The following is a 27,664-nucleotide window of genomic DNA, read 5'->3' as shown; positions in this document are numbered from 1 at the left end:
GGTGCGAGAAGAAATCATTAGTCGGACTAAACAGTGCACTGAATTGAATAGCTTGGAGAGCTTCCTCCTGGCGCTATTCAATTCACGCTGAAATTATTCGCCCCCATAGAGGCCTTATGGAATGCATAAACGCATGAAAGTTTTCTGCACGTGATTTTATAACCGATTTATTTTTCATAGCATCTTCACAAAAACATTACAGTTGAACACTTATTATGTGCTAATTTAACCACACAGTAGTATGATAGATGGAAAATGTCAGCAAGAAGTGGCATTTTCTCTGCTTATTATTTTTCAGAATTTATACATAGATAAATACTTATACATACACATTAACAAACAAGTAGGCCCTCCCAGGAGCAAATACTAGAGGCTGTCTGAAATGCTTCTTCAAATCAAAGTGTAATTACCTGTATCTCATCCTGAATAATTAAGGAAGTTAAACTGGCTAAATCCATGGCTGCTGCATTAGATTGGCACTACATGAATACATCCAGATAGCAGCCCTTCTTGCTCATTGGTGAGCTTCCACAGTAGCGTTTTGCACATATTTCTCCTTGTGTGTGCCATCACAGTATGGTGGGGTTTTGGTTAGTTTGCAGCCACAGAGCCACATTTCCTTATCCTCTGTTGGAGTAAACCGCAATGGTGAGCGGCCAGGGGCTGCCTTGCGATGGGACCCGTCACAGAAAGGCTGGAGGTTAGATAGAGAGAAAAAGTTATGAAGAAGTCCTAAAGAGGCTACACAAACTAACATTGTTCCAGGTTGCAAATGCCACATTGTGACTAAAGAAAAAGAGAAACTGATCATCAGCTTGCAATAATCCCACTCTTTTGAAGTGGGGCTTAATCAGCGCATCCATCCCTATTTGATCACTTCTCTACATGTGCATTATGATACGTGAAATATACTTCATATATTAAATATTTCATATTGTTATTAGTTCACAGATATATTTCTTCTTCAGGATCCGTAGGGCTCCACAGGGAGACATTGGGGTTTAGGTGGAACCTGGAGGACCGGACACCAACAGCAAAGCTTTTCAATCCCAGAATGCTCCGGTCCTTCCCCCTATACCCCACCCACAGCCTGAGGGCACTTCAGTTTTGTTGGTGTCCGGAAGGAGCTGGACCACCATTATAACAGAGGGCTGCATTAAGCAGCCCAAGCTTTAATTTTATGATTTTATTTACTTTTTACCAAACGGGCGAGCAGCACCAGACTGTCCTCCCGACATCTGTGCTGCCGCCCCATCACCCCTCCACAACGGCGTGACACCAAGCCTGTGCTAGGTACTCCCAGCGGGGCTCTGAGGGGGACTAGCTAGCAGGCTCCCCGGACCCCAGACTGCAGCCCGGAATCCAGGAGACAGGTAAGGCCGAACCCCGTTCGCGGGGACCCGCATCTTAGTGTAGTCTTGCCTTCGGTCTCAGGAGACAGACGGGAGGTGCTGATGTGGACACTGGCTCGCCCACAACTCCAATAGACCACCAGGACATAACGATACTGTCACAGAGGCATATTATAAAGGCCAGGGGTAAGGCGCTCTCACTGCAGCCCCTAACCCAGCTCAGGGCACCTTTCCACTGCGGTCTTGGTGTTATCTGAGCTCCTCCTCCCTCAACCTCCGCCCCCTCAGAGACGCGCGGCAGCCATTTTAGGCAAGCAGGTCTCTGGGAAACGCTGGGTCCAGTCTCCTCATATACCTCTCCCACAGGCCAGGTTATACAGTGCTATATTTTACCAGCCACTGTGGTCTGTGTAGTTGATTTTAGTGCCCTTTGCAGACATGTAATGTTTTTTTCTGCCTTTGTATGTGACTTGTGCTAGCGCTAATCTATTTTCTACACTGTCAGTTTATACCTATCCCCCTTTTCTACTATACCCTGACATACTAAGGTATTTGGGGTTCATTGTACCTCATAAGTGTGAGGACTATCAGATACTATATAGCGCGGTTGCACACTACACTGTGCCATATATAGCGCGGTTGCACATTATATTGTGCCATATTACACATAATTGCACTGCATCATACGGTGTATTCTATTATTCTTGTGACTATGTCTGGCAGAGGTAACAAGCGGCCTGTTGCTGCTCCTCCTACTCTGATATCTTGTAAGTCCTGCTCTGCGGGCTTTGCCTCATTCAGGAAGGTCTCTGTATTAATTGTTATACAGCCCCAGGTCCATCAGCCCTGGTGTCTCTCCCTCAGGACTCACCCTGGGCTGCCTTTTCACAAATGCTGGCAAAACTTGTGGACCAAGTAGCAGTCCCCGGGGTAGCTCCCCCTATGGGATGGCCACAGCAGGTACCCTCTGCAAATCCTTTGCCTCCCCCATGGATAGACGTACTACTGTCTACCTAAGTACAGAGTTTGGCTAATACCTCTATGGTTTTTCAGCAAATGCTGAAAAAAGATAAACCTTTACCTACTAAACGTACTATGATATCTTCCCAATCCACACAGTTATCGGATTCTGAGATATCATTCAGGGAGGCAGAAGATGCAGATTTCTCTCACTCTGACTCAAGAGAATAGGAATCTAATTTAATTCTCTGCGCTAAATAAAATGAGTGAAGAAAATATGGCTAAAGATAAATAATAATTATAAAAAATAATTTTATAATAAACGGACAATGACATAATATATCAAAATGACCGGTCAAAAAAATAATAAATAGAAAAGAAAAATACAGAGACAATAAAATAATAAAATAAAGAACATCAAAGTTATCATATAAAGTATAAAAAGTGTAAGAACTCACAGAATTATCTTTCTATAGGAGGTGGATCCTAAATTGTCCGGTAAATACCAGTACTAAAAGATACTCAATATATGTAGTCCACACTTGCAGTATGACAATAGTCTCATTCAGATTCAACGTTGCTCAATATTGTATCTCTGTATACCATATATATTTGTAAAATGGAAAAGTCTCCAAACGGAATCACATTTAGTCATACAGGGAGAGACAAAGGAGAGATGTAATGCAGTAATCACTTCTCCGGTGGGAGATATCAGGCAACGGTACTTTGTGTTGCTAGTGGTAACCGCTCAAGCTGGACGTGAATGCAGTAGAGGGAGGTAAATTCTCCAAAAGGAGTAACGGGCCACGACTACCTTGTAATTATAAAGAGTCCTGTAGATCGCGTCTGCATCCCTGCCTCAACCTCAGTGTTGTAAGAGCGCCCAATTCAGCTGTGTGGTGTGAGTCTCCTGAAGTAAAAGCGGGTATCTGAAGGTAACAACTCGGGTCCAGTGTCCCAGCTCTGAAGCATTTCGGCCCACTATTTGGGGGCTTTTTCAAAGAATTGTATAATTATAATTTATCTTTAGCCATATTTTCTTCACTCGCGCAGAGAATTAAATTAGATTTCTGTTTTGCACCTGTTATACAGGTGCTTTGTTTGGTGTGCCATCACGAGCACACTTTGCTTTTCTGCTGCTTCAATTTAAATTCATTCATATATGTGTATATTTATTGATTCTTTTTTTATACATATTATTAGTGCTTGGGGTACTTTCTTTTGTTGTATCAACAGAATAGGAGCCACCCTCTAAAATAAATATTCCTGCTCTTGAGAGAGCTGATTAAAAACTATTCTACGAAGAGGATGAACACATCCTAAGAAAAAACATGCACTTTTTAAGCGACAAAAGGTTGCTTTACCCGAGTTTCCTCACTCTGGCCAGCTATCTGATCACATGAATGAAGCTTGGAATATGCCCGGTAAAATGTTTCAAATTCCAAAATGGTTCAGTTCCTTTTACCTGCTTCCAGCTACTGATTGTACTATATTGCAAGTTCCCCCAACGGTGGATTCTCAAGTAACACATCTGGTTAAAAATGCCACCTTGCCCATTCATACTGCAACCTCCTTGAAGGAGACCACAGATAGACGTATAGAAGCATGTCATAAATCTATATACTCTCTTACAAAAGCTATTACTCATCTTGCCAGGGCTACGGCCTGGGTGACAAAAGCCATTGAGAGTTGGGCAGAGGCCCTAGAAGAGACTTTTCCCCCTGATGCTTCGAGGGAACAGCTGTCCTACATACTGTATCTCATATTAGAGATGCAGCCTCCTACTTAGGTGAAGCAGCTATGGATACGTCTCTCCTGGCCTCCATGATATCTCCCACTTCGGTATTGGCCCGCCGTATTCTTTGGCTACGTTCCTGGAAAGCAGATTAAGAAATAAAAACGGGCTCTAGAGTCTCTGCCTTATGCAGGAGACATCCTATTTGGTCCAGAATTGGATAAAATTGTGACTACTTTGGCGACTAACAAGACAGCGTTCCTGCACTCTGCATATAATACAAAGCCGCAGACGTCATCCTTTCGCCTTCAAGGCAAAGCCAAGTGTAAGTCCTTTCCATGGCAACAGACATCAGCCAATGCCTACAAGCCTAGGACAAACAAGCCTGGGCTGCTAGCCGTCCACTTGCGAAGCCTGAGGACAAGCCTGCAGCCTGACGGAACGGGTCTCTCCCTGGGAACCCAAGGTGGGAGGCCGACTTCTTCAATTCGCCCAAGTTTGGCATCAAACCACATCAGATGCCTGTATAAGAGAAGTGGTCTCCAACGGATATGGCCTCTCCTTCTTGAGGCGACCCAACAGTTCTTTTTCACAGGTCCTCCATCGGACTCAACCATGGCCATGCTGCTCCAAAAAGCCATTCAGTCCTTACTGAATTCAGGAGTAATAATTTGGGTCCCCTCCTCACAAAGGGGCAAGGGCTATTATTCTAACACTTTTCTTAGTTCAGAAGCCATATGGGTCTCATCGGCCTATCCTCAACCTCAAATCTCTGAACAAGTTTATCAGGGTGCCCAGGTTTCGTATGGAAACCCTCCGTTCTATTATCCTAGTTATGGAGCCTGGAGATTTGGGTCTTTACCAAGATCATGGCAGTTATGGCCGCCTCTCTTCGTGGTCAAGGGATCAGACTGCTCCCGTACTTAGACGATCTCTTGCTGTTGGCAAACTTCCCAGAGACTCTTCACAGCTATCTGCAGGTAACCATTGCCTTTCTACAAATGCACGTTTTTTCCTGATCAACTGGAAAAAGTCTTCCCTGACACCCTCTCAAAGGATGGTAAATTTGGGAGCCCTCCTGGACTCTCGAGTTCAGAGAATCTTCCTAATGGCAGACAAGATTTCAGGAACTTCGAGCCATCTACAGAGCTCTCACTCTGGCTCAGAATATTCTGAAAAACAGGCCAGTACAAGTACAGTCCGACAATGCCACGGCTGTGGCCTACCTCAATCACCAAGGGGCCACTCGAAGTCAGTCAGCTATGACAGAAGTGTCCCGCATTCTCACCTGGGCCGAACGCAATTTCCCAGCCATCTCCGCAGTGTTCATCCCGGGGATTCTCAATTGGGAGGCGAATTTCCTCAGCCATCACGAAGTTCATGCAGGAGAATGGTCTCTACATCCAGAAGTCTTTCAGCTTCTAGTGGACAAATGGAGTCTTCCGGAGGTGGATCTCATAGCCTCCACAAACATCAAACTTCCAATTTATGGAGCCAGAACAAAAAGGACCCCGATGCGGCTTTCCAAGACGTATTGTCGGTGAAATGGAACTTCCATTTAGCATCTCTCTTCCCTCCAATTTCCCTGCTTCCTCGAGCGCTTTGAAAGTTCAGACAGGAGGGAGGCACAGTCATGTTAATATTTCCGGCTTGGCCCAGACGTCACTGGTACTCCGATCTTCAAAGACTCTCTCATAGACGTGTTCCTCTTCAGCTTCCTCTACGAATAGACCTGTTGTCTCAGGGTCCATGTCTACATCTGGACCTTGCCAGTCTGTCTTTAACGGCTTGGCTCTTGAGACATCCCTCCTAACGGCAAAGGGTTTTTCCAGCTCTGTGGTCCAGCACGTAAACCAGCCTCAGCCAGGATTTACCACAGAATATGGCATACATATTTCCAATGGTGTGCTCCAAGAAACTATGACCCTCAGGTTTTTAAGGTTTCTAGAATTCTTGCCTTTCCTCAAGCTGGATTGGATCTACGCCTCCACCTAGCATCTCTGAGAGTGCAGTTCTCTGCTTGGTCTAGCTGGTTTCAGCGCAGAATTGCTCCTATACCAGATGTTCATACCTGCATGCAGGGTGTTATACGAATACAACCTCCCTCTGTCCCTCCTGTGACTCCATGGGATTTGTCAGTGGTGCTCCAAGCACTTCAGAAACCTCCAGTCGAACCCCTGGAAGCAGTGGCTGTCAAATGGCTCACTGCGAAAACTCGGTTTCTTCTGGCTATAGCATCTGCCTGTAGGGTATCAGACTTAGGGGCGCTTTCATGTTGCTCCCCCTTTGATATTTCATCAGGACAGGGCTGTTCTTCGAACATGCTCAGGTTTCCTTCCCAAGGTGGTTTCTCGCTTCCACCTGAATGAGGATATTGTGGTTCCGCCTTTTATTCACCAGACCTCTCGGCAGATGAGGCCTCTTTGGATGTGGTCCGTGCTCTAAAGATCTATGTGGACAGTACTACCTCCATCCGGAAATCGGACTCCCTCTTTGTCCTATATGGATTTCACAAGAACTGATGGCCAGCTAATAAAAACAGACTCTAGCCAGATGGATTTGCATGACTAGCTCACAGGCTTACACGCAGACGGGCCTTCCTGCGCAGAATACAGTCTCTGCTCATTCTACTCGCTCTGTGGGTCCCTCGTGGGCAGCCCGGCGTGGTGCCTCAGCTGAACAGTTATGCAAGGCGTCCACCTGGTCTTCTGTCCTCACCCTTCTTTATGCATTTGATACATTTGCCTCTCAGGAGAACCGTACACCCGAAGGAAGCATCCTATCAGCTCAGGAGCATTCCCGCCCTTGAACATCTGCTTTGGGACATCCCCAATGTCTCCCTGTGGAGCCCTATGGACCCTGAAGTAGAAAAGGAGAGTTATGGTAAAACTTACCTTGGTTAACTCTCTTTCTTCGAAGTCTATAGGGTCCACAGGGCACCCACCCTGATGCTTCTATGGGTTTTCTTCTCCTGGTCACTTGTTTCGTTCTCTGTTTGAGAGTGTGATTCATCAGTGTACCAGTCTTCCTTCTCTCCTATCCTGCTCCTGCCTTGTTAACAAAACTGAAGTGCCCTCAGGCTGTGGGTGGGGTATAGAGGGAAGGACCAGAGCATCCTGGGATTGAAAAGCTTTGCTGTTGGTGTCCGGTTGTCCAGGTCCCACCTACAACCCAATGTCTCCCTGTGGACCCTATGGACTTCGAAGAAAGAGTTAACCAAGGTAAGTTTTACCATAACTCTCCTTTTTAAACTTTTTTTTGCAATATGTGAAACAGTGTTTACCTACTATTTTCACAGCCCATAGACTGGGCACCACACAGTTAATCTGGTCAGGCACAGCCCAGGCTCCCTCCTCCCCCTATATCCCACCCCCAGCCCACAGGCCAACTCAGTTTTTTGTATGGTGCCTGGACAAGGCACACCACTGTAGAAGCTGTGTTAACAGCTTTATAGCTTTTTATTATTTTGTTTGAGTAAGCAGCGCTAGGCGTCCTGTAGGACGCCCATGCTGCTGCTCCATCACCCCACCGCCAGGGTGTTCAGCCGGAAGCTCCAGTTCCGGGGGAGCTCCAAGCCGTAGCCGGCATAAGTACGGCTTCCTGTTTACAGGCAGCCGCGGGATCACTGCTTATCACCCGCATGTGGGAAACACCGGGAACCTAGGAAATCTCCGCATCCTCCCTAGATCACCAGGGCTGCAGGCAGCGGGGTGGGTCTCACCCTAATAAGCGTTTCCCAGTTTCCAAGCATATTACTACTTTTTATCCTCTGCCGACTGCAGATCGGACTAGATGGGAATCTCCTCCACCGGTTGATGCGCATGTTACTCGCTTGGTTAAGAATACTACTCTTCCTCTTCTGAACTCGGCATCTCTTAAGGATCCGACAGATAGGAAGTTAGAGAATTATCTCAAGTCTATCTACTCCAATGCAGGCTCCTTAGCTCGCCCAATCTTTGCTTCTGCTTGGGTTGCTAAGGCTATGGGTAGATGGGTTGAAGCCCTGGAGGTTGGCCTTATGTCCGGTGTCCGTAGAAATGATCTTTTGTCTCTAGTGGAGCATGTCAAAGAGGCGGCTTCTTATATTGGTGAGGCTGCCATAGACATGGGGATATTAACATCCAAGGTGTCGGCCTCTTCAGTGTCAGTCAGGAGAGCTCTCTGGCTACGTTCCTGGCGGGCAGATTCAGAGTCCAAGAAAGCCCTTAAGGCTCTCCCCTTTTCTGGGGATGTTCTATTCAGTCCAGAGTTTGACAAAATAGTGTCTCCTAGGTCGCGATCTTCAAATTTTCGGTCCTTTAGTCGCAGGGTAAGGCTAAGGGGTGGTCGGTCTCTAGGTCCCAGGGTTCCTCTGCCAAAGGTTCTAAACCTGCAGGTAAGCAGCCATGGGCCTCCAGACGGCCTGCTGCTAAGCCAGCCGACAAGCCTTCTTCATGACGGGGCGGGCCTCCACCTGGGAGACTCCAGGATGGGAGGTGGGATTCTTTTTTACGAAGCTTGGAGGGCGACCACTGCAGATGCCTGTGTAAGAGAGGTAGTCTCCCATGGGCACGCCCTGACCTTTTGGGAGAATCCTCTAGCACCATATTTTGCCACAGATCTTCCTGGGGATCGGGAGAAAGCAGAAGCTTTGAGGGAGTCTATTCACTCTCTCCTGGCCTCCAGAGTCATTGTTCCAGTTCTCGCGGGCTTGGGCTTCTATGCCAATCTGTTTTTGGTTCAGAAGCCGAACGGATCATTCCGACCAATTAATGAACCTGAAATCTCTCGACAGGTACTTAAGGATTCCAAAGTTCCGAATGGAATCGCTCCAATCCAATCTAGCCATGGAGCCCGGGGACTTCATGGTTTCCCTGGACAACCAGGATGCCTATATACATGTTCCCATCCATCCCAGTCATCAGTAATTCCTCAGGTTTGCAATTCTGGAGGATCATTTCCAGTTTGGAGCTTTGCCATTTGGACTTTCCTTGGCTCCTCGTGTGTTAATGAAGGTCATGGCTGTCATGGCAGCTCATCTTCGGAGCAGAGGAATCCGAATTTTTCCATATCTGGACAACCTGCTTATCCTGGCCCAGCCCCCGGAGATTCTCAGAGAGCACGTCCGGGTCACAGTGGATCTTCTCCAGGTTCATGGTTGGGTCATCAATTGGAAGAAATCTTCTCTGACTCCCTCTCAAGAGATGGTGCACTTGGGGGCCTTGCTGAACTCCAAGGTTCAACGGGTGTCCCTCCCAGCAAACAAGGTACTGGAATCCTGCAATCCAGGATTCGTTTTGTTTTTACAGCACCGTCGGGTGTCAATTCATTCTTGCATACAGCTGATGGGCTCTCTAGTATCCACCTTCGACATGGTGGAGTATGCCTAGTTCCATTCCTGGCCTCTACAGTTGAAAATTCTAGCTCAGTGGAACAAGTTCCATCTTCAGCTCAAGTGCCAGATGATTATTCTTTCTCAGGAAGTTCATTATTCTCTGTTGTGGTGGCTCCATGAGTCCCACCTAGTCAAGGGACGCCCATTTTGGCTGGGTCCTCCTCACCACCAACGCAGTTTCCTGTCAGCAGACCTTTCAGGGGCTGTGGTTGGACTGGGAGAGTCTGTTACCAATCAACAGTCTGGAACTCAGAGCAGTTTACAGAGCTCTTTGTCAGATCTTGCCTCTCCTTCAGAGTCAACCTGTGTAGGTACAGTCCGACAACGCGACGTCTGTCGCATACATAAATCATCAGGTAGGCACTCGCAGCCGTGCTGCCATGTGGGAAGTAACTCGTATTCTCCAGTGGGCAGAGAGACATCTTCGTCCTGTCGGCAGTGTACATTTCAGAGGTACAAAACTGGGAAGATGACTTCCTAAGCAGTCAGGACGTTCACTCAGGCGAATGGGCCCTACATCCGGATGTTTTTCAAATCCTGGTTCTTCGATGGGGGTTGCCAGACATCATATGATGGCGCCCCGGAACAATTACCACGTGCCGAGATACTGCTCTCGCACCAGAGATCCGGAGGCCTTTCTGGTGGACGCGTTGGTAGTCCAGTGGACATTTCCGCTGCTGTACATCTTCCCTCTAATCTCTCTGATTTCTCGGGTCCTCCGCAAGTTGAAGTTGGAGGGGGACATGGTGATCCTAGTGGTTCCCAATTGGCCGCAAAGGGCATGGTATGCAGACCTTCAGGGCCTCTCGGTCGATGCCCCTCTGCGACTTCCACTGCGGTCAGATCTTCTGTCCCAAGGCCCTTGTTTTCATCCGGATCTTGCCCGTCTAGCTTTGACAGGGTGGCTCTTAAGACATCTGTTTTAAGAGCTAAAGGATTCTAAAAGGTCATGCTTAATGCCCGCAAGCCCTCTTCTAGTAGTTTACCATCGTGTTTGCAGGACTTCCTTTGACTGGTGTTCAACTAGAAGTCTTAACCCCAGGTCATTTCGAATTCACTCTTTTTTGCAGGCAGGGCTGGATTTGGGCCTATGTCTTGCTTCACTGAAAGTGCAGGTTTCAGCTCTCTTGGTCTCTTTTCAGAAACAGACTGCGCTGTTGCCTGATGTTTGGACTTTTCTTCAAGGGGTTCTCCATGTACAATCTCCGTTTGTACCTCTGGTGGCTCCTTGGAATTTGTCTCTGGTTCTTAGGGCTCTGCAGGCTTCACCTTTGAGTCCTTGGATACTGTGGACATTTCTTGGCTTACCTGGAAGACTGTCTTCCTTCTGGCAATAGCTTCTGCTTAAGTGATTTATCCTGTCGCTCTCCGTTTCTTATCTTTCACGAGGACAGTTACTGTGGCACATCTTCCTGCACCGACCGTGGTGAGAGCTCATTCTCCACGGTCGGTGGAAAGTACGACGTGGGGCTTCTGCAGCTGTGTAGGGGACCATGTGGTCTTCTGCCAATACGTTCCTGAAACTTTAATTCCTTTGCCACACCTGATATGGCTATTGGGCGAAGGGTTCTCAGCGCAGCCCAGGAGCGTCCCTTCCCTTAGGGGATTAGCTTTGGGACGTCCCAGCGTAAAGCCTGTGTCCTTTATGGAGGAAGAAGAAAAGGAGATTTATGTGCTTATCTGTTAAATCCTTTTCTTTGATTCCATAGGGGATACAGGGCTCCCACTCTGACGCACCTGGCTTGTGGAGCTTGCTCTATTTTTTGGTTCTTCTGATCACATTTCTTGTGAGCTTGGACCTGAGTGCATCCTGGTCTTCTCTGAGGCTTGTTAATTTAACTAAGCTGGCCTGTGGCTGGGGGAGGGATATAGGGGGAGGAGGGAGCCTAGTATGTGCCTGACTACTTTCCACCAACCTATACCCCAGCGTAAAGCCTATGTCCCCTATGGAATCGAAGAGAAGGATTTACCAGGTAAGCACATAAATCTCCTTATTTGCTATCTACCACACTGGTGACATATAGGAGATCATTAGTGAATGGAGTAGAGTCACAACTAAGGGCTGGCACTGCTGTAACCTGTACTATAGATCACTTTTTTTTGTCCACAAAAGTGCTGTTTCAAAATTGTGGGGTCTACGGGCCTGATTCAGAGCTGGACGCTCTTCAAGAGCGCTCGCTCTGAATCAGGGCGTTTTTTTTTGTTTTGTTGCGGCCTCCTAGCCGCTCGCTAAGCTGTGGGTGGCCACCCACAGCTTTTGCGGGAGGCCAGGTGATGGTCGCGACCATCGGGGCTTGCGACGAGACCCTTGTGGTAGGGTCTCGTCCGTCGCAAGCCCCAGAGAGCTTCCTGCTCTAACAGAGCAGGAAGCTCTCCACTGACATCACTGGTGATGTCCGTGGTGCCTCCCACAAATGGCAGGCGTTCCTTCGGGAACGCCTCTGTTTGTGTAGCCACCCCCCCGCCCTGCCTACAAAACGGGGCAAGCTGTCGATCAACATCGACAGCCGTCCCTTTTGTAGTGAGTCCCGGAGCAAGAGAATTTCTCTCTCGCTCCGGGACTTGCACGTGCGCAGTACCCCAACATCGACCCACTTCCGAGCGCTATGTGCTCACGAGCGGGTCTGAATCAGGCCCTATGTACTAAGCCTTGGAGAGAGATAAAGTGGATGGAGCTAAAGTACTGACCAATCAGCACCTGTCCAGGGCCGGATTAAGGCTTGTGGGGGCCGCCACCAAGCCACACGGAGCCTACCCCTACCCACCCCCCTCCCCCGATTACTTGTCTTCTGTTAAACACACACACACTAATATATATATATATATACACACACACATATATATATGCGCAGCAAACCTATATTTTATATATAAAATACACACTAGCACACATATACAGTATGCACACACATGAACTCATACAAACACACTAACACTTGTACATACACAGTATACACACACACTAACACTGCATATACAATAACACACACACACACAGAAAAACATACATACACATATACACACTAACACATACATACACATAAAAACAGTACACATACACACTTACATGCCGGAGCTGCTGGTTGCTAATGAAAGCGGGCACCTCACATAATTAAGGCTTGCCGTATTGGCTCCACCCCACTTCGGCAGGTGCACTAGAGGTGGGGGCTCCTCTGCATGTGGGGGCCCCCGGGACGACCACCCCTGTCGCCCCCCCACCTGTCACTTTACAGGCTGTGTTTGAAAAGTGACAGGGGAAGATAGATTGGTATATAGACCCCAATTTATGTCCTACTAAGAAATGTTAGCTGCAGGTGGTTTGTCATGGGTGTCAGTTGCGAGGTAGGCCCTTGCATCCATAGTAGCTGCAAGTTGATGTCCTTTCACCATACTTTCATCCTAATATGATTTTAACTGATGTTTCTCGGGAAATGTTTCATTAGCAAATTAAGATTTATAGCTCCTTCCAAACTTGCTCCTATATTCAAGCCTCCCTTAAAGTCACTGAGGTCCATCTCGCAGCCATAGTAGACACATTGGGCAATTATGCCTTCCAAGCATTTTTATACATGACCTAAAGCATTATGGGATGTCAGATTACTATAACTAGTAGAAGTGATAGATTTAAACTTTTCTTATTTACTCAAGTATTTAGTTTCAGTCCTAACCTCTCCATGGATTGTTTGATCCTTCATCGAGTCCAGGCAGAAAACAGAATAAATATGGGTTAAGATTGCCTTTTTTTTCTTATCAAACTGGTTGTCAACCTTAATAAGAAGGGGCATTAAGAAAGGTGCTAATATTTGGTTAGAGACTGGTGAGTTTTATGGTGCGTACACAAGTAGCGATTTAAAAAAGCAATTTCAACGATATCGATATAGTTACCGTTCAAATCGCACATTTCAAATGACCTTACCAACTTACCATCGACCAGCATTGCGCGGCCACATATGGACGATAGCGATATCGTCCATCGGCCGTGCATGCCGGTCAACTCGCTGGATATCGAGCAAGTTACTATAGGGACCCACGATTGTTGATGGCGGGTCACTATATAGTCATCGGTAATAGGTGGTGTGCTGGATGATCGATATCAATCATCCAGCACACCAGGGAGGGTGCATAACGATCAGCCAGCGATATTGTATCGCTGGCTGATCGCTACGTGTGTATGCACCATTAGTCTGGTGAGTTGCTGCTTTACATTTGACAAACTTGACAAAATCTCTGCAGTTTCAGAATCCCGCGCCCGGTTACATCTGCTGCATTTTCTATTTACACATCAAACAGTAACAACCCAGTCAGGTGCATGCATTTTATCCAGGTCCTCAAAACATACTGGAAAGTCTTCCCTTAATTTTTCCAGGTAATTTATGCACATCTCCAGGTGGCCATCTGAAACGTTTTGCTCAGTTGCTTTAAGTTTAAAAAAAAAAATTAAATACTGAATACCTCTACATGCCAGTGAAGATCTAAACAGCCCTATCTTTATTTGGCAGTCTAATAGTTTGTCTGGGCTTGAATCATTGTGACATCTTTACCTTGCAGAAGGTTCTGTACTTCATTAAATTTTAAATACAAGTCTGCCAAATTGAACAGATGCTTCTTATACTTTATCAACTAGTCACCTCCGTAAGAAACTACACCATTGAGTGAGACAAGTTATTACCTCTTGACACTGTGCCTCATACCTCACTGTGTAAAAGTAATTGGTTAAACATTTCATAATTTGTATTTTTCACAAAAAACATTGCAAAGAGTAGCAAATGATGGGGATGTGCTTTACTTATTAATTAATCTGATTCGCACTTATAAAGGTATGATGCAATTCATTGCAGAGTATCTTGGCTACAAGGTGTATCTGTGTAATGCCCAGTGAATAGTACGTACAGCCGGAACCTTTTCCTTCAGAAAAGTGGCAAATCCATTGTATTGACCAACCATTGCTGGTGCACCATCAGTTGCCTCTATATTGTCTTTATTCATATACATTGTACATTTGTCTTTGATAAGATACAGTACATTAACACTGCCATGAGAATATCTGAACTGCCAAAAGCAGACTCATCAAGATGGATGAAGTACTTGCATTATAGACAGTCAGGCACCAAGGTTTTGTACATAGCATTGTCCAATTCATCAGTACGTAGTTGCACTGTATTTGCACCTAAAGATATGCATTTTAAAACAGGAAGTTGCACTAAAACCCCCAAAATTATTTTAAGTAAAGAGCAAGAAGAAACTATTTAAAACTAGTATTGGAAAATCTCAGGAGCAAGATTTGGAAGTGTTCATTTAATGGAACAGTACGTCCAGGAGTATATGAAAAGAAAGAGCAAAGGCATTTTTTCTAGAAAGCTAACCATTCCTAATAAGTGAACAGAATAAGAGCCGTATTCAATTAGCGACGATAATATCGGCCGATTATCGCATGGTATTATCACACCCGCGATAATCGGAGAGACTGAAACAGGCAATAAGATTTCACCATATAAGAACTTAAGAATAGGTGAAAAAAAAAAGCAAAATCCCTATTTTTGGATAGAAATGTTGGGATTTCTTTCAGAACCCTTTGGACACCACCCGAATGATAAATTATCCCAAAAGTTGTTTGTAATTTGCGTAATTTGGCCCAAAATGACCTGTCAAGTTTTGGGTGAAAAAAATAAATAAAAATCGTTGAAAATGGGTATGGTGTTTCGGGGGGATGTATGGATGCGACAGGTGTTTTAATTATTTTTTTAAAAGTGTGCTTTTATAACATCAAAATATACTTGCACCCATTTTAACGTACCCCCAATTTACGTGCAGCAGAAATGTCCTGGGGAAAAAATTGCTTTCTATTATTTTTCATATATGCAAATTACAGCCAACCAACGCAATTTAAGTAACCTAAATACTTTTATTATGGTCAATAATACACTTCTAAATTGATTTCCTACGGACGCTAGCATTTTTTTGGGTTACAGATTAATTTTCCAGAATGTCCTGACAGTTTAGCTTGTTTTCGGAGGATAAATTATCGCACCTACCTGTTTTCGCTTGTTTTTTGGGCAAAAAACAGGAGCACGCATGCCAGAATCGGCGAGATCATCGCGCAAAAGTCTGCAAAATCGGACGATATTATTGCCGCTAATTGAATGCGGCCCTAAATGTTTTTGTTATCGGATTCCAATGCTAGGATCCTACCTATAATGTTACTTGACTGGTGCTTCAAGTGAAATCTAAGTTTAGGTGTAGTGGTGCAAATGGTGAATGAGTTCCTTCCATCTTGCAAACAGTGAACCTTGCACTAAACTATGACATCACAGTGACAGAGGAGGAGTTGGAGGATGCCAATGGAAGGCACCACGTTAGGGTGACAGCATTAAGGAAAATTACTTAGACAAACAAACAGTAATGTAGTAAAGTTATTATTCTCAGCTATTCAGGTGTTAAGAGATTCTATGCGGTTCCATTTAGTAATATATTTACTTCAGGCAAATCCCTTCAGCTATTATATAATATATTCTCTATGGGTTTTTTTTGTTTTAGATTTATAAGTTTAGTCCTGTAAGACACCATCCTACCTGCACATGACCAGCAAGTGTGCATTCCACAGAGCATTGTCCCGTCTTGTCACTAAAACACAAATATTATTTCTTTTGATCTAATATTGTTAAAAAGGTTTCCTGGTTGGTCTCTCTGAAGAAAAGAAAATTCCTGCTACTGACAGACATGGGATTTATCATGGCGGATGCACTGTACAGATGTTGTACACTTACCTGTTTCTTACTGTGTCCACAGCTACACCATGGATACACTTTCCCTGCCTTTAACTCCACTTTGAATGGATGTTTGGCTGCGATCACTGGAGCCGGCTGTACTGTGCTGCATGCCTGTTGTGATATGAGAGAGATGTGTCAAATTACATGCACTCTCTGTTAACCTGAGACTAGGATGCAATGCTTTGGGTTTTATATGGCACTTTTCTACAGTTATCATAAAGCTATATGTATGGAACAGCAATGCAGAATATGGTAGTACGGCAAGTGAAAGAAGCACAGCTTTATTATTACACACAGTGGTTGGAAACAGAATATTGCTCAGGTGTTTCACAAGTGGCCCTTGTTCATGCAAGGTGGACATATTACTTTTGTGGGGTTGCATCTGATCACATAAGGTCTGAGCAATAGTGTGAGACACTTATACAGTACACACTCAAGGTTAACCTATGGCTGCTGAGAAGGACATTACCTGTGTTTACGGCATCAGATTAACCAGAAAGAGGTGTAAAGAGAAAAGGGCGTGGGCTGGAGCAGATCCCGGTGAACAACCAGGTACTAGTCTGACCTACAGTCAGGTCCATAAATATTAGGACATTTACAGAATTTTCATATTTTGGCCTCTATTCACTACCACAATGGTTTTGAAATGAAACAAACAACATGTGCTTTAACTGCAGACTTTCAGATTTAATTTGAGGGTAATTACATCCAAATTCGGGTGAACGGTGTAGGAATTACAACAGTTTCAATATGTGCCTCCCACTTTTTAAGGGGCCAAAAGTAATGGGACTATCAACTCAAAAGCTATTTCATGGACAGGTGTGGGCTATTCCCTCGTTATTTCATTATCCATTAAGCAGGTAAAAGGTCTGGAGTTGATTCTAGGTGTGACATTTGCATTTGGAATCAGTTGCTGTCAACTCTCAATATGAGATCCAAAGAGCTGTCACTATCAGTGAAGCAAGTCATCATTAGGCTGAAAAATCAAAACAAACCCATCAGAGAGATAGCAAAAACATTAGGTGTGGCCAAATCAACTGTTTGGAACATTCTTAAAAAGAAAGAATGCACTGGATAGCTCAGCAACACCAAAAGACCCGGCAGACCACGGAAAATAACTGTGGTGGATGACAGAAGAATTATATCCCTGGTGAAGAAAAACCCCTTCACAACAGTTGGCCAAATCAAGAACACTCTCCAGGAGGTAGATGTATATGTGTCAAAGTCAACAATGAAGAGAAGACTTCACAAGAGTGACTATAGAGGGTTCATCACAAGATGTAAACCATTGTTGAGCCACAAAAACAGGAATACTAGCTTAGAGTTTGCCAAACAACATCTAAAAAAGCCATTACAGTTCTGGAACAACATCCTATGGACAGATGAGACAAAGATCAACTTGTACCTGAGTGATGGGAAGAGAAGGAAAGGAACTGCTCATGATCCAAAACATACCACCTCATCAGTGAAGCATGGTGGTGGTAGTGTCGTGGCGTGGGCATGTATGGCTGCCAATGGAACTGGTTCCCTTGTATTTATTGATGATGTGACTGCTGACAAAAGCAGCATAATGAATTCTGAAGTGTTTCGGGCAATATTATATGCTCATATTCAGTCAAATGCTTCAGAACTCATTGGATGGCGCTTCACAGTGCAGATGGACAATGACCCGAAGCATACTGCAAAAGCAACCAAAGAGTTTTTTAAGGCTAAAAAGTGGAATGTTATGCAATGGCCAAGTCAATCCCCTGTCCTGAATCCGATTGAGCATGCATTTCACTTGATGAAGACAAAACTGAAGGGAAAATGCCCCAAGAACAAGCAGGAACTGAAGATATTTGCAGTAGAGGCCTGTCAGAGCATCACCAGGGATGAAACCCAGCGTCTGGTGATGTCTATGCGTTCCAGACCTCAGGCTGTAATTTCCTGCAAAGGATTTGCAACAAAGTATTAAAAAGTGAAAGTTAGATTTAGGATTGTTTAATTTGTCCCATTACTTTTGGCCCCTTAAAAAGTGGGAGGCACATATAGAAACCGTTGTAATTCCTACACCGTTCACCTGATTTGGATGTAATTACCCTCAAATTAAATCTGAAAGTCTTCAGTTAAATCACATCTTGTTTGTTTCATTTGAAAGCCATTGTGGTGGTGAATAGAGGACAAAATATGAAAATTCTGTCAATGTCCCAATATTTATGGACCTGACTGTATGACTCACAGCGCAACAACTGGCAACTATAATACAGGTGACACTATACTCCGATGTATGTGGACTTTCATTGCATGCTATAACTTCTGCTCCAACGGCTATTATATCGACAGAGGAATATCTGAGTGCCAATTGGATTCCATGCAGAGGTTATTTGTGGAAATTACCGATTCAGTGGTCCCGCAATTCATCCCTATATAACCTCTATCTGCTCCGATATGTGGAATTATCCGTGTTCATGCATAGATGTGTGATTTGTATATTTTATTGTTTTTTACTTTTCTGCAACAGATTACATATTATTAATTAGTGTGGTCACCACTATTTTTCTCTTGTTGTTCTGATTTTTAACAGGTGCAGAACCTGTTTGTGTGAGCTGCTTTGTTTTTTCATGGGGGTATCTTCTGATCTGTCAGCGCACCTGTCTTCTAGTAGCTTGGAGAAGGCAGCACTTTCTCGGCTCTGCTCTGAAATCCTGATAAATATCCTGTGTTTGTCTGTTTCCTCTCCGGAGTGAATGTACATTGAATGTATAAAGTCGCACGAAAAGACGCTCTACGCTACAGAGTCTAGATGGTCTGTTCAACATGCTAGGGAGTAAGATTATGTGGACAATTCTGTACCTCAAAGATGGATAGTTCTTTGTATCAGATCCTTCATGCAATTACAGTATCTACCCCAGAAGACTGTCAGTAAGGGCCGTATTCAATTAGAAGCGAAAAGCCAAGATCCACTAAAAAGTATCGCCGATTGCGACTTTTCACCTGTCGGAAACTTATCTCTGTATTCAATTCTATCCGCTTTTCGCGTACATGGAAAGTCAATGCAATGTAATAGGAGACAAAGATTCGCCTCTGAATAGCAGGAGAAAAGGAGTGCAACATTTTAGTTTTGGGGTGTAAAGGTGGGGAAACCACTTAGAACCCTTGGGACAGCCCCACAATGGACACCCCAAAAAAGTACTTTGAATTTGGGATGGAAAAGGACAAAGTGGGGGGACTACTTCGCAAACTAGCGAAATAAGGTTCTGGGAGTGCTCTAAGAAGGGGTCAAGTGTCTTTTGGATTGCAGGTGCTTATATGAGGGAGGAATTTCACCTTCATTAAAACTTCACTTTAGAGACATTTAAATATGCTAGCACCCATTTTCAGGTAACCCAAATTTGCCAGGATTTCTTATTTTCTCCAAAAAATACTGCTTTATGCCATTCTTCACCACTTGTGCAAAGGCGCTAATTAGTGGCAATTGTACCAACTTAAGTACCCCAAAAAGATTTATTAGGGCTAATCGGGCACTACTACATTGATCCCCAATGTTTCTGCATCTTTTTGGGGGGTACAGGCTAATTTTCCAGATTCTGACACCACTTTCCGCCTGTTCTGACTTTGCGTGTCGCCGTTTCCGCGTCTTTTGGAATTGAATAGGGCGAATTTGCCTATATCTTCTGCTCCTGCTAACCTTGGACCTTCTATAAAAGATTATGTTTTGGACTTATGCTTCCCTATGGCTGCAGACTTGCCTGAGTGTGTCAACTACTTTATGTCTAGGAGTGTTGCGTTTACTGTGCTTTGTCAGAGATCAGTTCTTTATTCCTAAAGGGAATGATGCTGAGGCTCCAAGATTTCAATTCTCACTCAACTATTTTTCTTGTTTTTCTGTTTGTTTTTGGGTAGGCTCTGGACGGGACTGTTCCTTTGTTTTTATTTCCGCAAGAGGTTGAGGCCTGACCAGACTAATGTTATATAGATTATATAATTCTGTCTGTTACATATTTGAATGTGTTATGCCAAGTATTTTCTTCTATGGCAGGAGTTTAGCCTAGCTTAAAGTAATTTTGTTAGTTGGCCTAGTTATTCATATAGTTTATTATCCTTTATTTGGAGGGGGGAGGTGTCTTTAGGTAGTTAGAATAGATTGGGGGAGAAGCAAGGGTTGTGGGGTGGTTTGTTTTGGGTGTATAGTTTTATTTTGTTATTTTTATTTCTGATATTTCTTTTGTTGTGCTTGTTATTTTCTTTGTCCCCTTTTAAGGTTCAGGCTACGGGTATCCGAATGGCGCCTTTGGGTACTTGTTATATCCTATTGTTTGTTGGGGATTTTGTGTGTATCCTGACTGCTCATTTATGTCCTTCAACCATACTGTTATGCCATATGACACTGTCAATACCGCACTTCTTTTCCTAGTCTACCGCACAAAATTAATAAAAAAATACTCAAATAAAAAAAAAATAATAATCTGCTCAGGGGGCAACATATTGTCAACCTCGGAATACAGCCTTGGACCCACCACAAGAGTGCAGATATTGCATAATGCAGAAGACACAGTTAAGTATCTGTTATAGGTAGACATGATCTGAATAATATTAACACAATAAGCACTGGTTTTTGAGAAGATTAATGAATAGTCAGAAAAAAATGAAAGTACAGACTGTGGATAATGGTACACTCCGTACTCAAGATGAAAAACAAGAAAAACAAATTAAATTCTAATTAAAACAGATATATCAGGCATGACAACACAGTCATTTCAGCAATGTAATAATGTTATGCTCCTGTTTTTTTACAAATGAAACATTCTAGGCTTAAAAATAAATAATTCAAACAACCGATGATTTTGCAATGCTGCATGTCAGTGTTATAATATCCTCCACCCAAACCTGTAATTCAGCATACGCTAATGCCATTGGACCTTATGTGGGGTAAACCAGAGACTAAAATGATCAAAAAATTCCAAAGGGTACACACATTGATCATGTTCAAATGTATTGTAACTGTAAACTAAGGTCCACTTTGCCATTTTCATGTTTTGCACATTACTGAATGCTAACCATAGGACACGACTTTGGGTTCATTACATCGATAATAAAAACGGTAGACAGTGTATATGTCGACACCAAATGGTCAACAGTCAATAGGTAGACACAAACAAAATGGCGTCACACAAAAGGTAGACATGGGTATGGTCATTCACTTTTGTTTTCTAACCCTAATCTTCACTCTAACATTAACCTTCCCCTTGGTGCCTAACCATAACCGTCGGGAAGGCGCGCCAAGAGCAACGCCGGGCCCGGTTGAAGGGGGCGTGACCTAATTGCGGGAGGTGTTGCCACGCCCCCTTAGGGAAGAAAATAATAAAATAAGAGATATGGTAAGAAGTTACCTTTGTTATCTCTATTTCTACGAAGTCCATAGGGTCCACAGGAGACTTTGGGGTATAGGTTGATGACACAGTCGTCGGGCACCTCAATAGTTAATGCTGTCCTCCCAGGATGCACCGGGCCCCTCTCCTATACCCCACCGCCAGGCCAAGGCACCTCAGTTACGTAACAAGCCAATGGCCGGAGGAGAAGAGAGAAGAAAGAAATTCTGGAACACACAAGCATCACACTCTCACACAGAAGGCGTAGGAAAAACCATTGACAAGAACACAGCATATCTGCAGCACAGGTGCGACAGGGTGGGAGTCCTGTGGACCCTATGGACTTATAGATAACAAAGGTAAGTTCTTGCCATATCTCTTATTTTCTACTGCAGGGACCATAGGGCTCCACAGGAAAGCTGAACAGCCGAGGCGCCACGGCGAACTGCCCACGAAGGACCCACAGATCGAGTAGAATGAGCCCTAACAGAGGCCGGAACAGGAAGGCCCTCATTAATGTAAGCCTCAGAAATCACCATGCGAATCCATCCTGCCAAAGTTTGCTTAGTGGCAGGCCATCCCTTCTTACGGAAACCATAGAGGACAAACAAAGAGTCCGACTTCCAAAATTAATTGGTACGATCCACATAAATCTTTAGAGCACGTACCACATCCAAGGAGGCTTCACCAGTTGAGAGGTATGGGGAATTAAAGGCCAGCACTATCATTTCCATCATACCACCTTAGGTAGAAAACCAGGACGAGTCCGAAGCACTGCCCTGTCCCTATGAAAAATCATAAAGGGAGGACGACATGAGAGAGCCCCCAAATCTGACACCCTTCTGGCCGAAGCAATGGCCAGAAGGAACACAGTCTTAGCTGTAAGCCATTTTAAATCCAATGAGCCCAGCGGTTCAAAAGGCGGTCCTTGGGGAGCCCTCAGAGCCACAGCCAAATCCCAAGGAGCCACAGGTGGGACAAAGGAAAGCTGAATACGAAGCACATCTTGAATAAAGGGAATAGTAGCAATCCTACATCAGGAATAGTAGCAATCCTACTCTGAAATCACACGACAGGGCAGAAACCTGCACCTTCAGGAGAAGCAAGGCGAAGACCGCGATCAAAGCCCGCTTGTAGGTAAGACAAAATCCTGGATATCTCAAATACCTGAGGATCATAACCTCTAGGGCGACACCATTCAAAGAAGGTGTGCCACACTCTGTGATAAATTCTCGCAGAAGCAGGCTTCCGAGCTCTGAGTATGGTGTTAACCACAGAGCTGGAAAAACCCCTGGACCTTAAGAGGGCTGTCTCAGCAGCCACGCCGTCAAAGACAGATGACTCAGGTCCGGGTAATGGCAAGGACCTTGAGATAACAGGTCCAGAAATTGAGGCAACAGCATCGGAGTGTCTATGGAGAGACTCCGAAGATCTGAGTACCAGTGACGTCGGGGCCATGCTGGAGCCACCAGCAACAGCGTGCCTTCTTCTTGCTTGAACTTTCGAATCACTCAAGAAGGGTTCACAAACTGGTGGGTCCAACTGACCAACAGACCATCTACCAGAAGAGCCTCCACATCTCTTGTTCTTGACTCGTACACTAGCAACTTGTGGTTGTGTCAGGATGCCATGAGGTCTATTTGGGGATACCCCCACCTGTCCACTAGAAGTTGGAACACTGGATGCACATCTTGAGAAAGCACCAATGTCTGGGTTCGTATCCGACGTGGAGATCCGTCCCACCTGCAGAGGATCAGAGACTGTAGAGGCCGGGAATGAAACTGGTCATACTCCACCATGTCGAATGTCGACACCATGGAGCCCAGTAACTGCATTGCCAAGAGAATCGACACCCGGCGACGGTGCAGGCAGCTGCGAACCCGCTGCTGCAAGGTAGATATCTTGTCCTTGGTCAAGAAGATCCTCTGTTGTTGAGAATCCAACAATGCTCCGAGATGAAACATCTGCTGTGAGGGCGTCGCAGAGGACTTCTTCCAGTTGATCAACCACCTGTGACTTTGTAGCACTGTGATTGCCAGCTGTAGATGCTGAAGAAGTAAGTCTGGAGACCTGGCTAGCAACAGCAGGTCGTCCAGGTAAGGCAACAGACGGACCCCTTGCAGCCTCAGCTGGGCCGCCATAACTGCCATAAGTTTGGTGAACACCCTGGGTGCCGTGGACAGCACAAATGGTAGGGCCTGAAACTGGAAGTGTTGTTGTAATACTGAGAACCTGAGGTACCTCTGATGAGCCGAAGCTATCGGAACATGCAGGGAGGCACCATAAAATCCCCAGGTTCCATAGCCAGTATAATAGACCGCAGGGTTTCCATCTTGAACCGAGGCACATGGAGAAACTTATTCAGGGACTTGAGGTCTAGGATAGGCCTGTATGAACCATTTGGTTTCGGAACCAGAAAGAGGTTGGAAAGGTACCGGAACTATAACTCCCGCCAGGATATTAGAACGTATAACTTTCGGAAGTTCCAATGCCTTGTCCTGATCCATCTGAAATCCCGTAGGGAAGAATTGATGAGGAGGTCTGCTGTGGAAGGAGGGTGTATCCGTGAGAGACCACTTCCCTTACCCAAGTGTCTGTGATGGTGCGACACCAGCACTGGGCGAACTGAAGAAGTCGGCCTCCCACCTTGGGGTCCCCCAAGGAGAGGCCCACTCCTTTAGGCTGAAGGTTTAGCGTCGGGCTTGGTAGCTGGATGTCTGGTACGCCAAGCCTGTTTCTTGGGCTTTGTGACCTTCTTAGTTTCGGAAGGTCTGGAAAAGGACTGGACCTTGGACTTACCCTGAGAACGGAAGGTCCGAAAGGACGAAGTTCCAGATCCCGACGGCACCGGGGCCGAGGGCAAACAAGCAGACTTGGAAGCCGCCAAAGTGTCTACAATTTTGTCCAAATCCGGACCAAACAAGACCTGGCCATTCAAAGGTAAACTCTCTAACCCTTTCTTGGACTCTGCATCTGCTCTTCTAGATCGCAACCAAAGAGAGCACCTGGCTGACATCGCAGCCGCCGAAATGCAAGATGTTAAAAGACTAACATCCAAAGCAGCCTCATTAACAATTGTAGCCAAGTCTCTGAGGTAACCCACCAGTTCAAGCTGTTCACTGGTAGCTTCCAAGGGCAAGGACGCTTCCAAAGCAATTGCCCAACGTTCCATGGCCCTGGTCACCCAGCAGATAGCCATAGCTGGCCTAGTGACCCCCCCCCCAGAGAGGGAATAAATGGACTTTAGACACACCTTCACTTTTCTGTCCGTAACATCCTTTAATGATGACATGGACGGCATAGGAAGGGTCGCACTTTTGACGAAGTGAGTAATATGAGAATCGACCTGAGGAGGAGTTTCCCATTTAGAGAAATACTTTTCCTCAAACAGATAAGCGGCCTCCAACCGTTTCTGCGGTTGAAATCTCCTGCCTGGTGTTTTCCAGGCCTCTTCCAAGTGTTCAACCAGCTGATCAGACAGAGGAAAAGCTGTTGCTGAACTTTTAACTTCCATAAAGAAGGCATGTTTGGATTTGGCAGACGGGGTATCCTCATCCCCAATATCCATAGCCACACGGACCGCACGAATGAGGCCGTGCACGTAAATTTTGGACTTAGGCTCTGCCTCTTTTTGAGGGAGCTCTGACTCAGATAAGTCCCGAATTTCCCCATCATCAGTGGACACATCATCCTGATACTACGTGGACTGAGAAGACAGCACCTCTTTCCTAGCTGAATGCAGGAGATAGTCACCCTGTAAAATCTCTGTCAGGTTTTGCACCGTGGTGGAGAGTGTATTAACCCAAACAGGTTCAGGTGACACCTGGTAAGGTGTAGATTGTAAAGGCATATTTTGAGGCACAACCAGCAGTCGGGGGGTCCCCTGTAAAGATGGCATAGCCCTGGACGGCTTTTGAGAAGAGCTGAGCCCAGCAGGTAAACCTGCATTCCTGGCACACAGGGTACACAATCCTCCCACAATAATCTCCCCTTCCCGTAGACCTGCAAAACATTTAGTACAGGACTGCGTGAGGGGAATATCAGCCTGTCCAGAGTCACTTCCAGACATGATGAATGTATGTGTCACACTCAGCAGATCAACAAACTGAACTGTGAAGTAAACTAACACCCTGACAGCATCGGTCACTGCAAGGGCTAGTGAGAACAGAAAGTACAGGGATAGTAAAATGGCTGACAGAGGAAAGAAATACAGTCAGACAGCGCTAGCATCGGACACATACAATGCACGAATAAAATCTGCACTATATTGCACCGTAATCAACTGCTAGACCTACAGTCTAGTAGGAACAGTGCTACATACACCGACCTGCTTGGAGGAGAGGTATGTAGGGGGGCTCAGGCACCGCAACACTCGGTGAGACCAGCGTTACTGCACAACAAGATGGCTGCCGGAGGACTCAGAGAAGGAGGGCCTGTGGGAAGAGCGCTGACAACCGCCAGACCGCAGTGGAAAGGCACGCCAGGGGAGCCGGCCAGCTCCCCTGGCGTGCAATTAACCCCTGGGATGCCGGCGCGTACCTAGCGCTATAGCCCCATAACCCTGGTGGTCTAGTGGGACGCAGGCGCAGTGCCTGGTATCACTTGCCACCTCTTCCCAGGGAGCCCTCAGCCCCGGGAAGTTAAAAATCTGAACTGTGCCATCAGCGGGCGCCCGCCCGCTGCTTACCTGCCATGTCCCTCGTGACATCCGGCCACAGTCCTGGGCGCCTAGGGGTTTTTGCTAGCCAAAACCCCTAGACTCCCGCCGCGATCCCTAGCGCAGTGCCAGCGTCTCGGCGTTGGCGGGGTGTCGGAGTGGCAACGTGGGCGTCCTCCGGACTGACCATGTTGATCACTCAGCAGGAACCATTTCTGGGGCTGCTTGCGCAGCCACTCTTGAAGTGAACCGACTCCGGCCGGACACCTATGAAACTGAGTTGCCTTGGCCTGGGGGCGGGGTATAGGAGAGGGGCCCGGTGCATCCTGGGAGAACAGCTTTAACTATTGAGGTGCCCGACGACTGCGTCATCAACCTATACCCCAAGGTCTCCTGTGGAGCCCTATGGACCCTGCAGTAGAAAAATAATATTTTGCAGCAGCGCTGGGGATGGCGGTGCTGTGAGCCCCCTGAGCCTAGCCAGTGGGGGGCACGATCAGGGTGATCGCTCCCCCCACAGGCATAGGAGGCTGCTGCAGCTGCTACTTAGCATCCGCGGGCAGTCTTTCAGTGCAGCCCCGCACACAGCAGCGTGTTCTGGGCTGCTGTAATGAAAGAGGGAGGGGGGGGCCCTCCAGGAAGCCGGGGCCCGGGTAATTAGTACCCACTGCCATCTGGGTAAGTGCCTAACCTAAACCATCTGGTAATGCCTACCCCTAAAATAAAAATCAAAACATGTCGACCATTCCCATGTCAACCTAAACCCATGTTGTTCTTTTGTGTTGACCTTCTGTACTTGTTAACCTATTGACTTTCGACCTTTTATCCGGACCCAGGCAGAAATAATGTTGCTTTATGCACCAGACACCCAAGAGCCTACAAAGATTTGCTGACAAATGTAAAATGTCTGATGCGGTGCTAGACACATGCTGAATACTCGCGCCTTCTCACTTTGAAAGTTTTCGAGATTCCACCTACTACAAAAGGATTCTTATTTATTATAAAAAGCAGGTGCACTTATTTCTGTATTATTATAACAGTGCAAAGGGGACTGATTTTTACTAACATATCTTTTCTTCTTATGAATAGCAGAGATGTGGCTGACTTTCATTGCCAGTACAATCCCTTAAGAGTCGCAAAACTGTTACGTAGCCATTGGTGATAGGATAGCAGGCAACATAGAAAAATTAATTCAAATGTGACTGTATATTGTCATGCCTAAGGCTCTCCAGCAGCATGTCACACCTTTATATGCAGAATAAGCTGCATTCAAGTTTCTTCCTTCCTGCAGTGTGTGTGTAGGGAGAGAAGTGCGGGAAGGGCTGAGCCGGGCGCACTATATACTCACTTACCCGGGACACTGACACTAGGACTCGCACTCTCTGCACAGACAGCATGTTGTGCTGTGGTTGTGTCGCCGATGTGTATAAGTCCCCCGGAAACACTTTCCCGACTGCTATGTTCCGCTTTG

At 45.8% G+C, this 27,664-nt stretch overlaps 1 protein-coding gene across 2 annotated transcripts; it reads right to left on the bottom strand.

The window, feature by feature from the left end:
* Positions 1-143: 143 nt before the first annotated feature.
* Positions 144-27,664, bottom strand: CISD3 (CDGSH iron sulfur domain 3). Of its 2 annotated transcripts, none has more exons than XM_088474707.1 (3): positions 27,439-27,524; positions 16,186-16,299; positions 144-694 (listed from the first exon to the last, which is right to left on the bottom strand). In XM_088474707.1, the coding sequence occupies exons 1-3, from the start codon at positions 27,460-27,462 to the stop codon at positions 515-517; spliced, it is 318 nt and encodes a 105-aa protein (XP_088330833.1). In that variant the 5' UTR covers positions 27,463-27,524; the 3' UTR covers positions 144-514. The 2 variants fall into 2 exon arrangements, with proteins under 2 accessions (XP_088330833.1, XP_088330832.1); XM_088474706.1 differs by lacking the exon at positions 27,439-27,524 and adding an exon at positions 27,546-27,664 and having other exon boundaries at positions 145-694.

Source organism: Taudactylus pleione, unplaced genomic scaffold (genome assembly GCF_031769625.1).
Source record: "Taudactylus pleione unplaced genomic scaffold, aTauple2 ptg000155l, whole genome shotgun sequence".
Lineage (NCBI taxonomy): Eukaryota > Metazoa > Chordata > Amphibia > Anura > Myobatrachidae > Taudactylus > Taudactylus pleione.
The sequence above is the reverse complement of the archived record's forward strand: the minus strand, read 5'-3'. Positions and strand labels throughout refer to the sequence as shown.

Coding starts and splice junctions, on each gene's coding strand:
- CISD3 (XM_088474706.1), bottom strand. CDS start 27,590: ATGCTGTCTGTGCAGAGAGTGCGAGTCCTAGTGTCAGTGTCCCGG. Junction 16,300..27,545: donor TCCTAGTGTCAGTGTCCCGG/GTAAGTGAGTAT, acceptor ATATCACAACAG/GCATGCAGCACAGTACAGCC. Junction 695..16,185: donor GTGGACACAGTAAGAAACAG/GTAAGTGTACAA, acceptor TCTAACCTCCAG/CCTTTCTGTGACGGGTCCCA.